Genomic DNA, 14,591 nt, shown 5'->3' with positions numbered 1-14,591 from the left:
CTGCCCACTCATGGCCCGAGCAAGCCCACAGCTGTAGGGTTGGATTTCCGCTTGTGCCGGGGTCTCCTTTGCTTCTTCCCAGCATCACCTCAGGCTCCTTGTGCCATAGCATGGGAAGAAATGGTGACCAGCCCTGGACCCCTGTGCAGAGCCATCAGTGGATCCACTCTACCAAGTGTACATTAACTGAAGTGCACCCACCTGCACGACTTCATTTCAGCACTACGCACTAGATTAGACCAAATTATAGGCAATGTGGGAGCATGGAAACTCCCCCAAAAACTTTTAATTAGATCATGATTGGAGTTACCTGGCAAGGCACCTGGGAAGAGGAGCAGAGGCTCTACAAGCCCAGGCTAGAATTACATAAGTTTTAAATAACATCATTCATAATGCTAATGAGCTCATGTAAATATCATTGATCTTTTGTTAGCTTTTCAATATATACAGGAAGATGATCACTGCATTTGTATTTCCTGCTAAATTAAAACCCTCCACATCTTCCATATGTGTTTTTTTTCCCCAGGCTTTTTTCAGGCCCTTGCAGCAAAACTGGAAGGTTTCTGACCTGCAGGAAAGTGCCCTCTTTCTCCTCCTTCTCCTCCTGCCTGGGGCTGGTCTTCAGAGTATCAGTATATCCAGGCAATAAAACGTTGCCAAAAACTAGATATAACAAATGCAACAAAACGTGATTTCAGTCAAAATGGAAGTGTCTTAGGAGCGATGACCTCCAACATTCAGTGTTGACTTGCCCAGGAAGGAGATTCCCAGCAGTTTGCTGCCACAGTGTGCAGACCCATGGAGGAAGGCTTAGCTTCAGCCCAGACCTCCTCTCCCATGCCAATATGTCCCAGCATCTCTGAAAGCACCAGAAGGGCTGGGCTGGGGAGATGATGCTGCCTGAATACAGGCATTAAATTTGCCTTGCAAAATGACCTAGCTAATCTCTCCTGGCTTCCTCTGCAACCCGTGGAGAAAGGCAGAGACTCCACCAGAGGGTGACATCTGCCCTGAATCATCTCCTGAGGGACTCAGATCCGCCTCCATCCTCCACGTCAGGGGAATCACAGTTGGGATGCAGCGTTTAGCTCGCAGAAGATGAAACTGCTCTCACATCTGCAATACAGCACAGTGATGCTGAAAAGATTGGCTGAAAACACGGTATTAGATTTAAGGTAACCCCTAGGCATTTTTTCTTTTTTTCTTCCTGATGAAAAAACAAAACAACAAAAATACATTTTTTGTGAAAAACAGGAACAGGAGCAGTTCAGTTGGAAGCATCATTACCAGCTCTGGTTAGTAGACCTGAGTGCAAATCCCCACAGGCACAGAGGTCCAAAGCCCCCGGTGCTGTGTCCACAGGAGTCACAGCAGTGCCAGCAGAACGTGTTGAGGGAATGTGCTCAGTGTTGAACAGCTGCATCTGTTCACAGCTGGAAATGGGGTCTGGGGGAAGAGTGAGATTTTGAATAAGCTCCTGAGAGAAATAAAGAACAGGTACCAAGTTCCCAGATAGATCCTACACCACCAAACCTCCGTTGGACTGGGAATGGGGGCATGATCTGAAGCATTACAGGATCTGGGGATGGACAAAATTACCTTTCATCACTGGAGTCTGAGAGCCTGTTTGTGGATACAAAAATGCTGCTAGCAAGGATTTTCTTGCTATTTTCTAAGTCCGTGAGAGACTTTTCTCTCTCACAGAAGAGGTAGCAGAGTTCTGTAAACAATGAAACACCTGCAACCTTGAAAAGTATTGTTTATAGTACAGTAGAAAAATATTTTGACAATGGATGTTTTAGGATTTTAGCCAATCACCCCCAAGGGATGCTGATCCTTTGTCCAATTAGACTATGAAGAAAAAAGTCTATAAAAAGAGTTTGTAAAATAATTAAATAAATCAATCTTGCTGCACAATTCCTGCCTGCTGGATCTTCTCTCCTCCTCCCTACGGCTGCAGGACACGGTGATATACCCTAGGGCATTTTTTTAACACCTGTTCACTTGTCCTTGATCACACATGAAAGCTGATTGCAGCCAGGTGCGGTTCAGTCTCTTCTCCCAGGCAGCAAGTGACAGGACAAGAGGAAATGGCCCCAAATTGCACCAGGGGAGCAATTGACTTGAGATTAAGAAAAATTTGTTTACTGAAAGGATGGTCAGGCATTGGAGCAGACTGCTCAGGGAATTGGTGAATCACCATCTTTGGAAGAGTTCAAGGAACATATGGATGTGGCACTTGGGGACATGGTTCAGTGGTGCATTTGGTAGTGCTGTGTCAATGGTTGGACTCAATGATCTTAGAGGTCTCTTCCAACCTTAATGATTCTATCTGAGTAGTCATCCTCAACTGCTGTGATGATGAGCCTCAGATTTGCCCCCCTCTAACACCAGGACAGCCACTTTTACCATTCAAGCCTCTTCTGCAGCCATGGGTTCTGTGCCCTCACAGATCCTTGAGAAGGCAGCCCCTTGCCCCACATCAGACACTCACCTCATTTTTGCAGAATGCAGTGGTGTTTTCAAGTGCAGGCTGTCATCTCCAGAGCAAAGGTGTACAGTTAACTCCTCCAGGTGCCTGAGGGTGAGGGGTGAACTCATCCACCCCACAAATACGCATGTTTTCCGTGAACTCAAAAAACTGTGGGCGAAGTTCTTTGGGGGCTGGATTCATTCCACACAGGTCAGGCCAAGCCATGTGGCTGAGGTGCACAAAGTAGTTAATCCCTTCTGTTTCAATAGGGCCACACACAACCCCCACCACCACCCAAATGTGGCTGTGAGCGCTGTGGGTCATTTCCAGCGGCACTCAGGAGGCATCAGACCCTGATATTAGTCCTACCTGCATAGAAGGATTTAGTGACCCAAGGGCCTTCCAAGGGGCTGTGGGAAAGAGCATCCCACCTGTACCATCATCTGGGTGAACCATGTCAGTGGACCCCTCAAGGGTCTTCAAGGGTGGGACAAGCCCCATCAGCCACCAACCCGAGCTAAGCTTTATTGGTCCCAGCTTTAGGCACCCAGCTGAGGTGCCCAGCTGAAAGCCAGGTGAGGCATTTGTACTGAACAAAGAGACTCCTGTGCCTGCAGAGAAGAAATTTTAAATGCCTACATTTAGATAGCATAAATCCAGGAAGTGATGTCTCCATGAGTCTATTGTATCATCCCTCTGGAGCTGCTTCAGGCATCTCAGCAGATGGTTGGTGTCAGAATCAAGCAGAGACCATTTCTCAGCCCTTAGTGTCCACTGTTTAGCTGGTGGCCACTTGGTTTCACAGAATCGTAGAATGTTTGGGTTGCAAGGGACCTTGAAAGGCTACATAGTTCAACCTGGGACATCTTCAACCAGATCAGGTCACTCAGAGTCCCATCCAGCCTAACCTTGAATGTTTCCAGGGCTGGAGCACCTACTACCTCTCTAGACAACCTGTACCAGGGTTTACCCTGTGATTTACCCTCATTTTAAAAGAAATTTCTTCCTTTTATCTGGTCTGATGTTCCTCTTCCACATTTCCTCCCCTGCCCAACAGCACAGTCCTGCCCACCTGCTGCAGCTCCTGGCATTGGTCCATAACCACCTTTTACCAGCAGGTACTGGGGATTTGGAAAAGTCACACAATGCCATCTGCTGCAGAAGTCCATTCTTCACCATGTTAAATTAGCTTAATACATCAACTTATTCATAAAGGTGATACTGCAGAAGAACTCGATGCCTCTGCTTCAGTTTTGCATGCAACTGTGCTGCTGGCTCAGTAGAAAATGGCTTCTACCTCTCAGGAATATTGTCACAATTTCAGCATTTTTGGAAAGGAGACAGGGTTTTTTTACCCTGGAAGAAAATGACACATATGCTAAGACGGGCCATGGCTGAAGGATATGCTTCTGAAATGGAGAGAGCCATGTTCACATGCCAAACCTGCTGTAAGGCAGGAGTGGGTGCTGAATGTCCACATCCAAACCACTAATCCAGATCCTGGGCTGCTCTTGGATGTTTCCTGTCCTTGTTCCAACCTGGACCTGAAAAATATTTTCCACTAAAAATGGTAAATTGCTGTGAAAAGAGCCCTGTATGATAAATCACCCTGTTCTGACAGAATATAATTCCTTGGAGATTTTCCAACCAGCTGTAACACTAACACCACTGGAAAGTCTTTAGGCATTTCTGCTTGGCTGGAAACACCAGTTCTGTGGAAATCAATAGCAGATGTTACCCAGTGTGAGATCCACCAAAGTAAGTCCAACAGCCCAGAAATCTGTGCAGCAGAGAGAAGTCATCCCATGCCAAACCCACAGTATTGCAACCTCACTAATACACACACACCCCAGACACACCTCACACTCCTTGCTCCCAGACAATCCCTCCTGGCCAAACGAGTTGCACTGGTATTCATTTTCCAGTACCTTTTCCATTTTCTGGCACTGACTATGCTGGAGAGATAACCTTTGAGCAAGTACGGCTCGATTCCCTGCTGAGCAGGAGCAGCTCCCTGACAAGAGGGAGGGACAGAGCTGCTGATGGAGTTCCACACAAGGTGAGTAGCTCCAAAACGTGCAATGGCAGCAGAGGTGTGACCCAGAGGCCTGAGACTGAGGGGCTGTCCTGCCAGGGTTACTGAGTTCCTCTGCCATTATGGATGCCCAGCCCCAGGGTGGATGCAGCAGTGACAAGGGTCACCTCGAGGTGCAGATACCCCTCTGTCGAACCTCTGGGTGATCTGGTTAAGGCAGGGACATCTTCCACTAGACCACATTGATCAAAGCCCCAGCCAACCTGCCAACTTGACCTTGACCATTTCCAGTGATGGGGCATCCGCAACTTCTCCAGGCAACATGTACCAGTGCCTCACCAGCTCCTGCAGACTTGAGACAGATGCAGATTCAGTTGCAGGGCTTCATCTGCCCAAAGAGAGGTACCTGCAAAACATAGGTACCTGCAAAACCAACATCTGGTTTACTCATCACAGGATCTCTATACTTTCAGTGGAGTATAATTAGCCCTTTCAGGAAAGGTAAGGAAGTTGTGATGAAGCCAGGCCAGGGACTGGCCCTGCACAAGAGGGAGTTTCTCCCTGTGAGCTGTGAAGAACTGTGCTGCTGCACTGTGATTTCTGTATAAAAACTGGCTATCATGCTGCACTCCAGTGCATCTCACTGGAGTAAAACAATCCCCTCTCCTGGCACACACAGTCATATTCACTGCCTGCCACATCTCAGCTTTTACCTACTTATTCTGCAGCTTAATTATTGAGTCTTACAGTGCATTGTGAGAGGAAAGGTGTATAAAAAGCACAAAAGAGCCATTAATATCAGATGTCAAGCTGTTACAAGGAACAACTGTGCTGCTGGTGTTTTCTTGATTAGTCAGGGCACCCTAGGTTGTGTTATCTCATTTGCAACTGTGACAGAAAGTGATACCAGCCTCTCTTTGGAAAAGTTAATTTTATTTTGTTGAAGCCGTATGTTTCCAAGGATAGAGTAAAGCTCAGGAGCCATAAATCATGCCTAGATAAGAAGAATCTCAAACAGTGTTTTTTTGCAGGATGTTGCTTGTTCTGTGATAATTGCTCAATATTCAAGGCAGATTTCCCTCTGCCTACTCAGACATGCAGCACAGAAGAGAAATGCCCCATGTCCGTTACTGTACTTAGCATTTGACATCTGAGCATGTTAAGACAATTTTAATAATACGGTTGCACATCTGCCCAAATCCAATAGTGCCTTAGATTTCAAGGATTGTCCCCTTGCTGTCAGAAGTCACGGCTGCAGCAGAGACATGCTGGCCTGAGCCAGGTGGGGTAGTGACAGTGGTGGCAATTTGACAATGCAGACCTCGTGAGGTGCCTCAGCTTTGCTGCTTATCAGCTCGTGAGCTCCCATGTCACTGTGACTGCAGAGCTGCACTGGAGATGCTGGTGGACCTGGGATGCAGGGGCTGCTGGGTTCAGGTGTAGGGAAGCTGCTCTGGATACACAGACCCCAGGAAGGGCATGGCTGGCTGCTGTGCAGTGCCACACAGCTGAGATGGGTCAGACATAAGGCCACACACAAGGTGCAAGACAGCTGTGGGGGGCAGCTACCCCTTCTCCCCAGTGCTTGGGTTGCACTTGAGAGCTGCTGCTGCCACACATGCCTTCAGAGGCTGCTGGGAATCCTGGGGACCCCAGGCTGGGGCCCCTGTCACCCCATCCTGGCATCCCCTTGGACTTGAGCTGGCTGCTTTCCTGCCTTGAGAGCTGCCATGTAGCCCTAGAGGAGTACCAGGATTGAGACAGGGTCTCATGAAGGAGCGGGGAATCAGCTCCACATCTGTCTTGATAGCAGACCAGGTATGTTTGAGTGGGCAGAAATGCAAAGTTCAGTTTGGAGAGCATCTGCTGGCTGTTCTCTGCCTGTTAGGAGCAGTGACCTTGCCCCTTGCACCCAACATTCCTATAGTAGAACACCACTGACTTTACCCAGCTATACCTCTACTGGCACACAAAAGCTGCCTTTCCTCTTGAAAAAAGCCAGTGCTGCTTGCAGTCAGCCTCTCTTCCTCCATAAACCAGCTGTGCCCATGAAGGGAGAGACGAAGAGTCATCCTCTCTTCCCACTCATGCCACTGCTTCCCCACTTCACCATTGTTGGCATCCCCAACTTTGCCATTTGCATCACTGCTGAACAAGGTGCCACCTGGCCAGGGTGTGCTGGTCTGGGATGTGCACACACACATTTGGTTGCGTTGAACATAGCCCCTGAGCTGAAGAAACTACTCTGTCCCATCATGAACCAGCCATATCTCCTTTTCCCTCTGAATCCATCCATGCCAGCTCAGCCTTGCTGCAAGCTACATGCAGAGAGGCAAAGCTGCCATGTTAGTAACTGAGTTTTCTTCAGCCCAGGACAGGCCACCACCAACACAGCACCACTGAGATGGCAGCACCATCACTCCTGGGACTCATCATGGGATGCTACGGCAGATCAGGGGTCCACACCAAGCTGGCGCTGGAGGGAGAGACACAGATGGGTGTGAAAGGAAGGAACCATGTAGGTAGGACTCCCAAATGCCTCTTGGAGTCCAGTCAAAGTAAATGCTGCTGACACAAGAAGCCTCCCTCCTGTAGGCAACTGCACCAAGAGATCCAAAGCCCCTTGCTGAGCCAAGCCCCAGGGAAGGGCAGCACTCCTGTGCCTTTCTCCAGCAGCCGCAGGTGTCTCTGTGCCCCTCATCTGGCTACTAACACTTGATGGTCCCCTGCAAAGCCTGATGTGTGCCCCAGCTCCAGTGGTGCTGATGCTGGAGGACATGGCTCATGCTGGCAGAGGGAAGATGGTGTGAAGAGTGAGCAGAGAGGATGAGCAGTGCAGAAGAGCGGTTGGTTTTGCCTCTGGCATTAAAGTGAGTGTTTGTGCATGGGTTCACCAGCTGGGTTTTCACAAAGCAAAACAAGAGCTGCAGCCAGGGATCCCTCCTGCCTCTCCTCCCCCTTGACAGTCCATAGTCCCCTGAGTGCTTCAGGAGCAGTCAGCTCTCAAGGGAGGCAAGGCAGGTGGCAACAGAAGCCAAAAGTATGACTCGCAGATCTGCTGGGCTTTGGAGCAGACACGAGGGCTTCAGAGCTAAGACATTCATGGGCTTAGACCTTCAGAGAACACCACATCTTGAATTTTCAGGGCTTAGACCTTCAGTGGTCACCAGACAGCAAGGAAGGGTTGGGGGAAGATGACCTTGGTATGGCTAAGGAAAAATGCTTTCCCATCATGCAAAAAAAATGGGCATTGGGTCTTTCCTTGCTGCAAGATCCATGCAGTTTCAGACGTCTGGAAAGGCCTGAGGACTATGAGATATACCCAGCTGCAACCCCTCTACCAGTGGGACACCAGAAAAATGAGCAATGCAGCCAACAGCAGGACCTTGCCCCCATTCCACCCCGCTCCCTGCTGTTTCCCAGCCCCAAGGCATTGCCTCCTTCTCCTTTCATCAAGTCCCAGTAACCCTCTGTAACCAAAGTCCTCCCCTGACCACCACCACCTGCTCCTTGGAAGGGATGGGCTTCTGCAGAGCTCACTGACACTTCATAAGTCTCAGTGTCACCACAGCCAGAAAGAAATTACCTCGTACCACATTTAGTGTGCATTTCCCAGAGGAAGCATCTTGACACCTGCAAATCACAGAAACTTTGTGGCCCGCACCGATAAAACCCGAACATTTTACAACAGACAGAACTTGAGTTACAGTGGTGGCGGCCCCAAGCAACATTGCCTTGGCCCTCCTTGTTATTCCCCAGTCAGTTCATTATTATTAATGTCACTACAATAAATACCAGAATGAAATTGACAGCATTTGGCCACGTATCTTAAAGCATTGCCCCACTCCTCCTTCATTCCATGTATTTGCAGCCTTGGTTTCCGTCCCTATCAGTCATCAGAGGAGCCTTTAGGGACAAACCGTTTGACGATGTGACCAGCTAGGTAATAAAAACCATGCAGAACTGCAGCTGTGGCATCGATGACCAGCGAAAAGGTGCCCCCGATCCCAGTGGCCATGTCTTTAAGGACAGAGGGAATGGCACAGATGGAGTGGTAAGGAAAAGCAGCAAGGTGAAGGACGAACCCCACGGGGATGCTCAGGATCCTGTAGGTGAGGGACATCAGATCTTGAACAATTTGCAGGAAGCCCAGGAAGATATTGATGATGACCCTCCCAGCATCATAGGGGATGCTGATGAGCACCATGCTGACAGCTTTAAGGTAGGACACCATCCCATTCCACAGGCTGTACACTCCATCCAGAACTGTACCAACAACTCGCTTTACAACAAGCCACAGAAAATAAAACACAAATTTCACCAGCTCCACAAAGATGTAGATGAGGAGTTCCAGAAGTTTGATGAAAGGGGTAGCAATGATGCCAGCCACTCTTCTCACCCAGCCGCTGTCCTTGGTCTCCTGGTTGTCACTTGTTTCTACTTGCTCTCCAGAGCGGATCTGACTGACAGCTTGCAATACTGCTTCTCTTTTCTCCTGGCTTTGTTTGTCCTCCCCACAGTTGCCCTTGAACAAGTGAACTCCTGGTAGAAGCTGCTTCTCCAGCTCTCTTACAGTGAGGTCTGCCAAGCTGTTTTCATCATTGATTTTTTTCACTAGTCCCAGGGACCATCCCTCTGGAGCATCACAGCAGGCTGCCAGCCAGAGGCTCTCTGGCACTGACACCTTGCCTTTAACTCGGACACTGGAAGGAATTGCACCTGCAAGGAGATATAGATGATCCATCTTGGAGCAGTGAGGGATCAGAGCTTGTTCCACTACCTTCCCAATGTCTCTGTGCCAGCTTTTGCTCAGAGCTGGGCTCAGAGGGACAGCGTTCGTGAGTGTGTAAGTGGCCACCTGGAAATCCTCCTCATTAAGCACACTGGGATTGAGAAGGCCTCTCTCGTAGCCAGAGCCCACGTAGTCTGAGGTCAGGGCTTGATTTGCACCAAGGTTGGCCACAGTGCCACCAATATCGGCTTCATGCACCATTTCGTGCAAGTCATTTTCTGGATCATCTATCTGAAAGAGTAGAGAGAAGCGTTACTGCATGCAATTCACCTTCCTAGAAAGCAATGTGTAACATGGGCCTCGACATTTACTCTTCGTTAGCACTACTAGTAGATGCCATGCCTTGGATTATACCCTGCACCCTCTCCTTACTTTCCTTGAAGTGCTTCAGAGGAGTGTATTCTCTACTTAGCTGCTCTGCCAAACACATTGGTTTAGGCTCCAAAGGATATTCGCAGCTCTCGAGTCTTGTACACTGCACAGCACATCCTTCAAAATCTCACCAGGCACCCTATACGAAGCCTCTAACTTGTGCTTTGTCCTAAAAGAGGTTTTTGAGACCAAAAGATGGCTTGATTTAGGGTCATGTTTTCACCTCCTACTGTGGTGGTACCTGCAGCTCATTTAAGAACTTAACCATGGCAGCTTAAGTCCCCCTGAACTATAAAATCCAAGCCAAGGGGAAAGAAAAAACCAAACAAGCCATGGTGTATAAGGTGTCTAGAGAAGGCATTTACCACTTATTGTGTAAGAAGCAAGCATGAAGCCATACATCGTGTCAGGTCACCTGAACTTCCCTGCCTTGAACAGGAGACACAGCAGTGAGCTCCTAGGGCTGTTGCAGGGCTGGTCATCAGTAGTCTAATCCTCACGTCATTAATAGTCTGAACCTCACCCTTAATGACCACACAGCCATCACCAAAGGTCCTCGATGGAATCTGTGCTACTTGCTTGTGTCTTTGGTTCCCATGCTGTAGAGCCAGAGGTAGCAATTACTGCAGCAAAATTTGTCCTGGAGCCATGCACGGGGCGGGGAAAGGGGGCAGGTGGAGGCGGTAAAGAGCAGTGGGAGGAGAAGCACTAAATGTCAGGGTGTGTTCAGGTCTTTCTCAGGCGGCCACAGCTCTGTCTGATCCATAGTCATTCCTATTGACACTGCCTGCAGCTGCTCCAGAGGGCTGCACCAAATTGTCATTTTGTTCCTCAGATTAGAGGGTGAACATGTTGGTAGAAGCTCGGGGGTGGCAGACGATCTCTGGCAGTCACTGCCTTCTGTATTCTCTGTTTCAGAGGCTGTGGCCCTCAGGTCCCAGCACTGTGCTGGCCCAATTAAACCTTCTGCCTTTGCCCCGGCCTATAAATTGTTTACTGCACTATCTAATATGCACTTTGGAGCCATCTATAGCAGACAGTTCATAGACTACCTTGAATCACTGCCATCATCAAGGTCATCCATCCTCGTCTCTTGACCACCCTGCAGTGCACATGGACAGACACCCAACTATGTCCTTGCAATCTTACACAGAGTTTGCATCCTCTTAGTGCCACATCACCTCCTCACAGTTCTGCACCAGCCTGTGCTGAGAATCAGGATGAAAAGGCCAGTGCTGGCCAGTGCCAGCAACTGTGCATCACCCTCAGCCAGGAGCTGAGCTCTGGCTGGCGTCCTGCATCAGCCAACCCCCAGCAGTCAAGGCACAGGGCTCCCTCTGCACCAAGCTTGGTCACAGTGCCAAGCTTGGCCATTGCAGAGGGCTGCATTACCCCACCTCCTGCTAAGGAGGTTTCTTGCTCTTTTTTTGAAGCATCTGATGCTTATTGCTTCAGGACTGGGAGGACCATTGTGAGTCCCATGTGCTGATGCCCAAATCACAGCTTTTTCTAAATGCGCTGCTTAAAAAAGAGCTAATTCTGCACTTTTACTGCCTTATTCTGCCCCTCTTGCTTAGTCACCCCAAACAACAGGCTGCATCTGGCTGATGAGGCCAGACATTCTGCATTCTACAAAATCACTGTCTCTTCCTGGCCCCACTCCCCTTGCCATTCTCCCCTTCTGATGAGATGATGGTGTGCCATGGGACAAGGGATGCACCCAGTCTGTTTAATCGCACAAAAGAGGTGAGGGGGATTGGGCACAGATGTGAGGCTGTGCCCAGGAACTCTCCTCAGTGCTATGACCCTTTGGAGTTTTAAACCCTCCCAGAGACACTCATCCCATCTCACTCCCATAGTGAGTGCTGCCATGCTACAAGGACACATACACCTAAGATGGATCAGCTCTGCCTCCTGGCAGATATCCCCAACCTACATGAAAAAGAATAATTTTAATTTCTCTCTCCTTATGAGCTGCTGCATGCAAACCTTGAGGAGCCTATCAAGAAAATATGTCCCTGGTTACCTGTCCAGTTGCAGGCCTTTGCACATACCATCGGGATTGTTTGGGTGCAGTTAAAGAAGAATATGATAAAAATGCAGCTGTGTGCTGTTCATGTGTCAGGCTCTGACATCACCTAATTATGCTTATAATAACTCCTATTATGGTTTGTAATAACTAATGCATACCTGAGGTTTTCATGCCTTCTCCAGCTCAGTCCCAAAGGCAGGCTGTCTCAGCACTGCATCTAATCTGCATTGCAAGATACATTTCTTCCCTGCTTCAAAAAGCTTCTGGCTTGTGTCACCCCAAAGCATATCTGCGTTCATGGAGTCAGCCATGAAGCCACCTGTCCAAACAACCTGGAACTGCTCAGGGTAAAATCCAAGCAGACAGGTAAACTCCTTATCATAAGATAGAGATTTAAAAATAACTTATGTGCCTGAAGCCTGTGTGGATGTTAGCACATAACAACATTGATGTGTGTCATTAAGTGGAGGGTGCAGATGGGACAGAGGCAGAGGGGATTAAAAGCATGGCAACACACAGTTATTAGGGCAGGCAGCTTCCATTGAGTTTGGTCATTTAACAAGGCAGGACCTCCCACCTTCCCCACCCTGGTATTCAGGATCCCTGGTGAAGTTCAGCACCTCTCTCCCACCACTGCTTCCTCAGGCACCCTTACACCTTTGATTGAAGTGGAAATGTTTGATCCAACCTTAGTGTGGGACTTGTATGTCAGGGAAGAGGCACACTGCAGCCTACACTGAGGTTTCTGTAGTAGGACGTTCACGAGTGGCTCTAGAAGTGCCTGTTTCTTGACTCTCTGCCAAGAGAGATTGCAAGAGCAGCTCAGAGGTAGCTGCACTGTAGCTGGGTAAGAATCCCAGCTTGGTCATCTGCCTGGTGGTAGCCATCAACCAAATGAAAACACGAGGCAATTCATCCAGCCCTTCATACATTAGGATGGAAAAAGCAACTCCAGAGTTTTCCATCTCTGTCTAAGCTACAGAAAGAATCAAACACAGAGATTTCCAGACAACCAAAATGAACGAGGTGAAAGACACCTAAGTGACTTGCTCTCAGCCCCTAGGAAATCTATGGCAGAGCAGGTTTTCAGACCTGCGCCTGGGGGAGTCCCATCAGTACCCTGCTCATCAGCCTACCCTTCCTGCTCTCTACTTTTTCACTAATTGCCAAATTAATTCATTGTTTCCAGCTGCCAATCCGCAGTGGGTGGCACTGACATACCTCACACTTGTCACCCAATTACTGCTGCTGTGCTACATTTGGCATTTGTTTCTCAGGCAGACATTCCTGAGGAGGGAGTGAGACGGTGCCCTCACCACTAACATCATAATCCCCCCCAAAAAGCATATGACAAACTTGAGGCCCTCACTGGAGTGCTGAGAATGTTTTTACAGTGATTTCTTTCCATTTGCTGTGTGTCTGCATCTCCATGTGCATGCCCATGCCACTGTGCAGCTCAGCCAGCTCGTACCCAGCTACCCCTGTCTCAGCAAGGAAATTACCCAGAAAATTGGTGATATGAGCTCCCTGGGCTATGCTACAGAGCAGGTGTAGCTAAGAGTTCCCTTCAGCAGCCATCTGACCTAGCCTTGATAGAACATACATGATGGGTGTGAAAGCTCTTCCTCACTCTCTCTCCTCCAAGTGGCAGTGTCTGAGAGGGCTGTATGTACTTATTTCTTGAGTTACAGGAATTTTTCATATTCTTGATTTCTTCCCCTTATATATCCTTCTGCAGATTTTTTTTTTTTTGTCTCAGTACTTTTCTAAGTCAGAGGTTCCTCCAGGGAACTGCAGAGTTGCTACCCCCTGCCTCTGAGACGTGCATTTCAGCAATGGATGAAGGGGACCCATTAGTGAGTCTAAGAACTACTGTCAACCTGTGAGGCTGCTCTGGAGAAGCTAGAGCAACTAAAGTTAGCACCTGCCCTATTATTTCTGAGGCTGCAGAAGGTTTTGGTTGGCAGGACACACAAGGTTTGGGACTCTGGAGTGCTGGCAGGAACAAAGACAAGATGAGGGGTGAAAAGGAATGGAGCAGGAAGGGCAGAGAAGCCAGCTAAAAGGGGGTGCAGGAAAACCGAAGTTACTGGTGGGGGGCTGCCCACTGCTCCATGGCAGGAACAGCTTCTGAGCCTACCTAGGTAGGTTGGGAGAGTTGGACCACAAGAAGCAGGAGGAGATATGGGGGCTAGAGGTGATGAAGCGTGTCACTGGCCAAGGCAAATGGGAAAGGACCTCATCTCTGCTGCTTTACCTTGCTGCCTCCATGGCACTGACCAAAGATTCTTGCCAGCCTAGGTTCCTTTACGCTTTAAAAACTTACCACCCTTCCACAACTCGGTAATGACAGTCTCCAAAAAGCTTCCTCTGTTTTGAAAGGGCAAGCTCCCACAACTTGCCTGTGAAGTGGAAGGAACTCAGATCAAAAGGCCCTTAGAAGAACTCCTACAACTCAAAACCCAGCCCAGAGAGCCCTGAGATAGTCCAGGGTGATAAGCACTTAGGATCTTCTCTCTTCACTGCCTGTGGCCTTGTGGCCTTAGTATCTCATCACCACACATGAGAAAAATAAGCACAGCATTCTCCTGGCAGAGGGGTGAATTTGATTGTGGCAACATCCAGTAGCTGAGGGCCACACTCCCAACACACTGCTCTGACACTTCAGCCATTCCTGCCCTTACAAAGCACCCTTGCACACTGGCAATCTTTCCTGAGCTCAACAGATGGGGTACCTTGATGTTGCTACAAAATTCCTCATTATCACTGCTGAAAAATCTAAAATTTGGGGGGGGGGGGGGAGGGGGAGGAAGCATTTTGGGTTTAATTTATTGATGTTTTTAAAAAAAGCAAACAAGTACAAAGTTTTATGGAGATTAGATGTAAT

The 14,591-nt window shown here is 48.7% G+C and overlaps 1 protein-coding gene across 1 annotated transcript in view; it reads right to left on the bottom strand.

Moving 5' to 3' along the window:
- Positions 1-5,422: 5,422 nt before the first annotated feature.
- ENDOD1 (endonuclease domain containing 1) overlaps positions 5,423-14,591 on the bottom strand; it is a 10,654-nt gene continuing 1,485 nt past the window's right edge. The window contains exon 2 of the mRNA XM_042023732.1: positions 5,423-9,531. Within this exon, the coding sequence (XP_041879666.1) occupies positions 8,398-9,531 (1,134 nt within the window). The 3' untranslated portion in view covers positions 5,423-8,397. The remainder of the gene's footprint in view (positions 9,532-14,591) is intronic.

The sequence above is a fragment of the Corvus kubaryi genome, unplaced genomic scaffold (assembly GCF_017639235.1).
Source record: "Corvus kubaryi isolate FWS band 111438036 unplaced genomic scaffold, C.kubaryi_AGA036_p1.0 37256, whole genome shotgun sequence".
Classification (NCBI taxonomy): Eukaryota; Metazoa; Chordata; class Aves; order Passeriformes; family Corvidae; genus Corvus; species Corvus kubaryi.
This window is presented reverse-complemented; position numbering and strand designations above follow the sequence as displayed.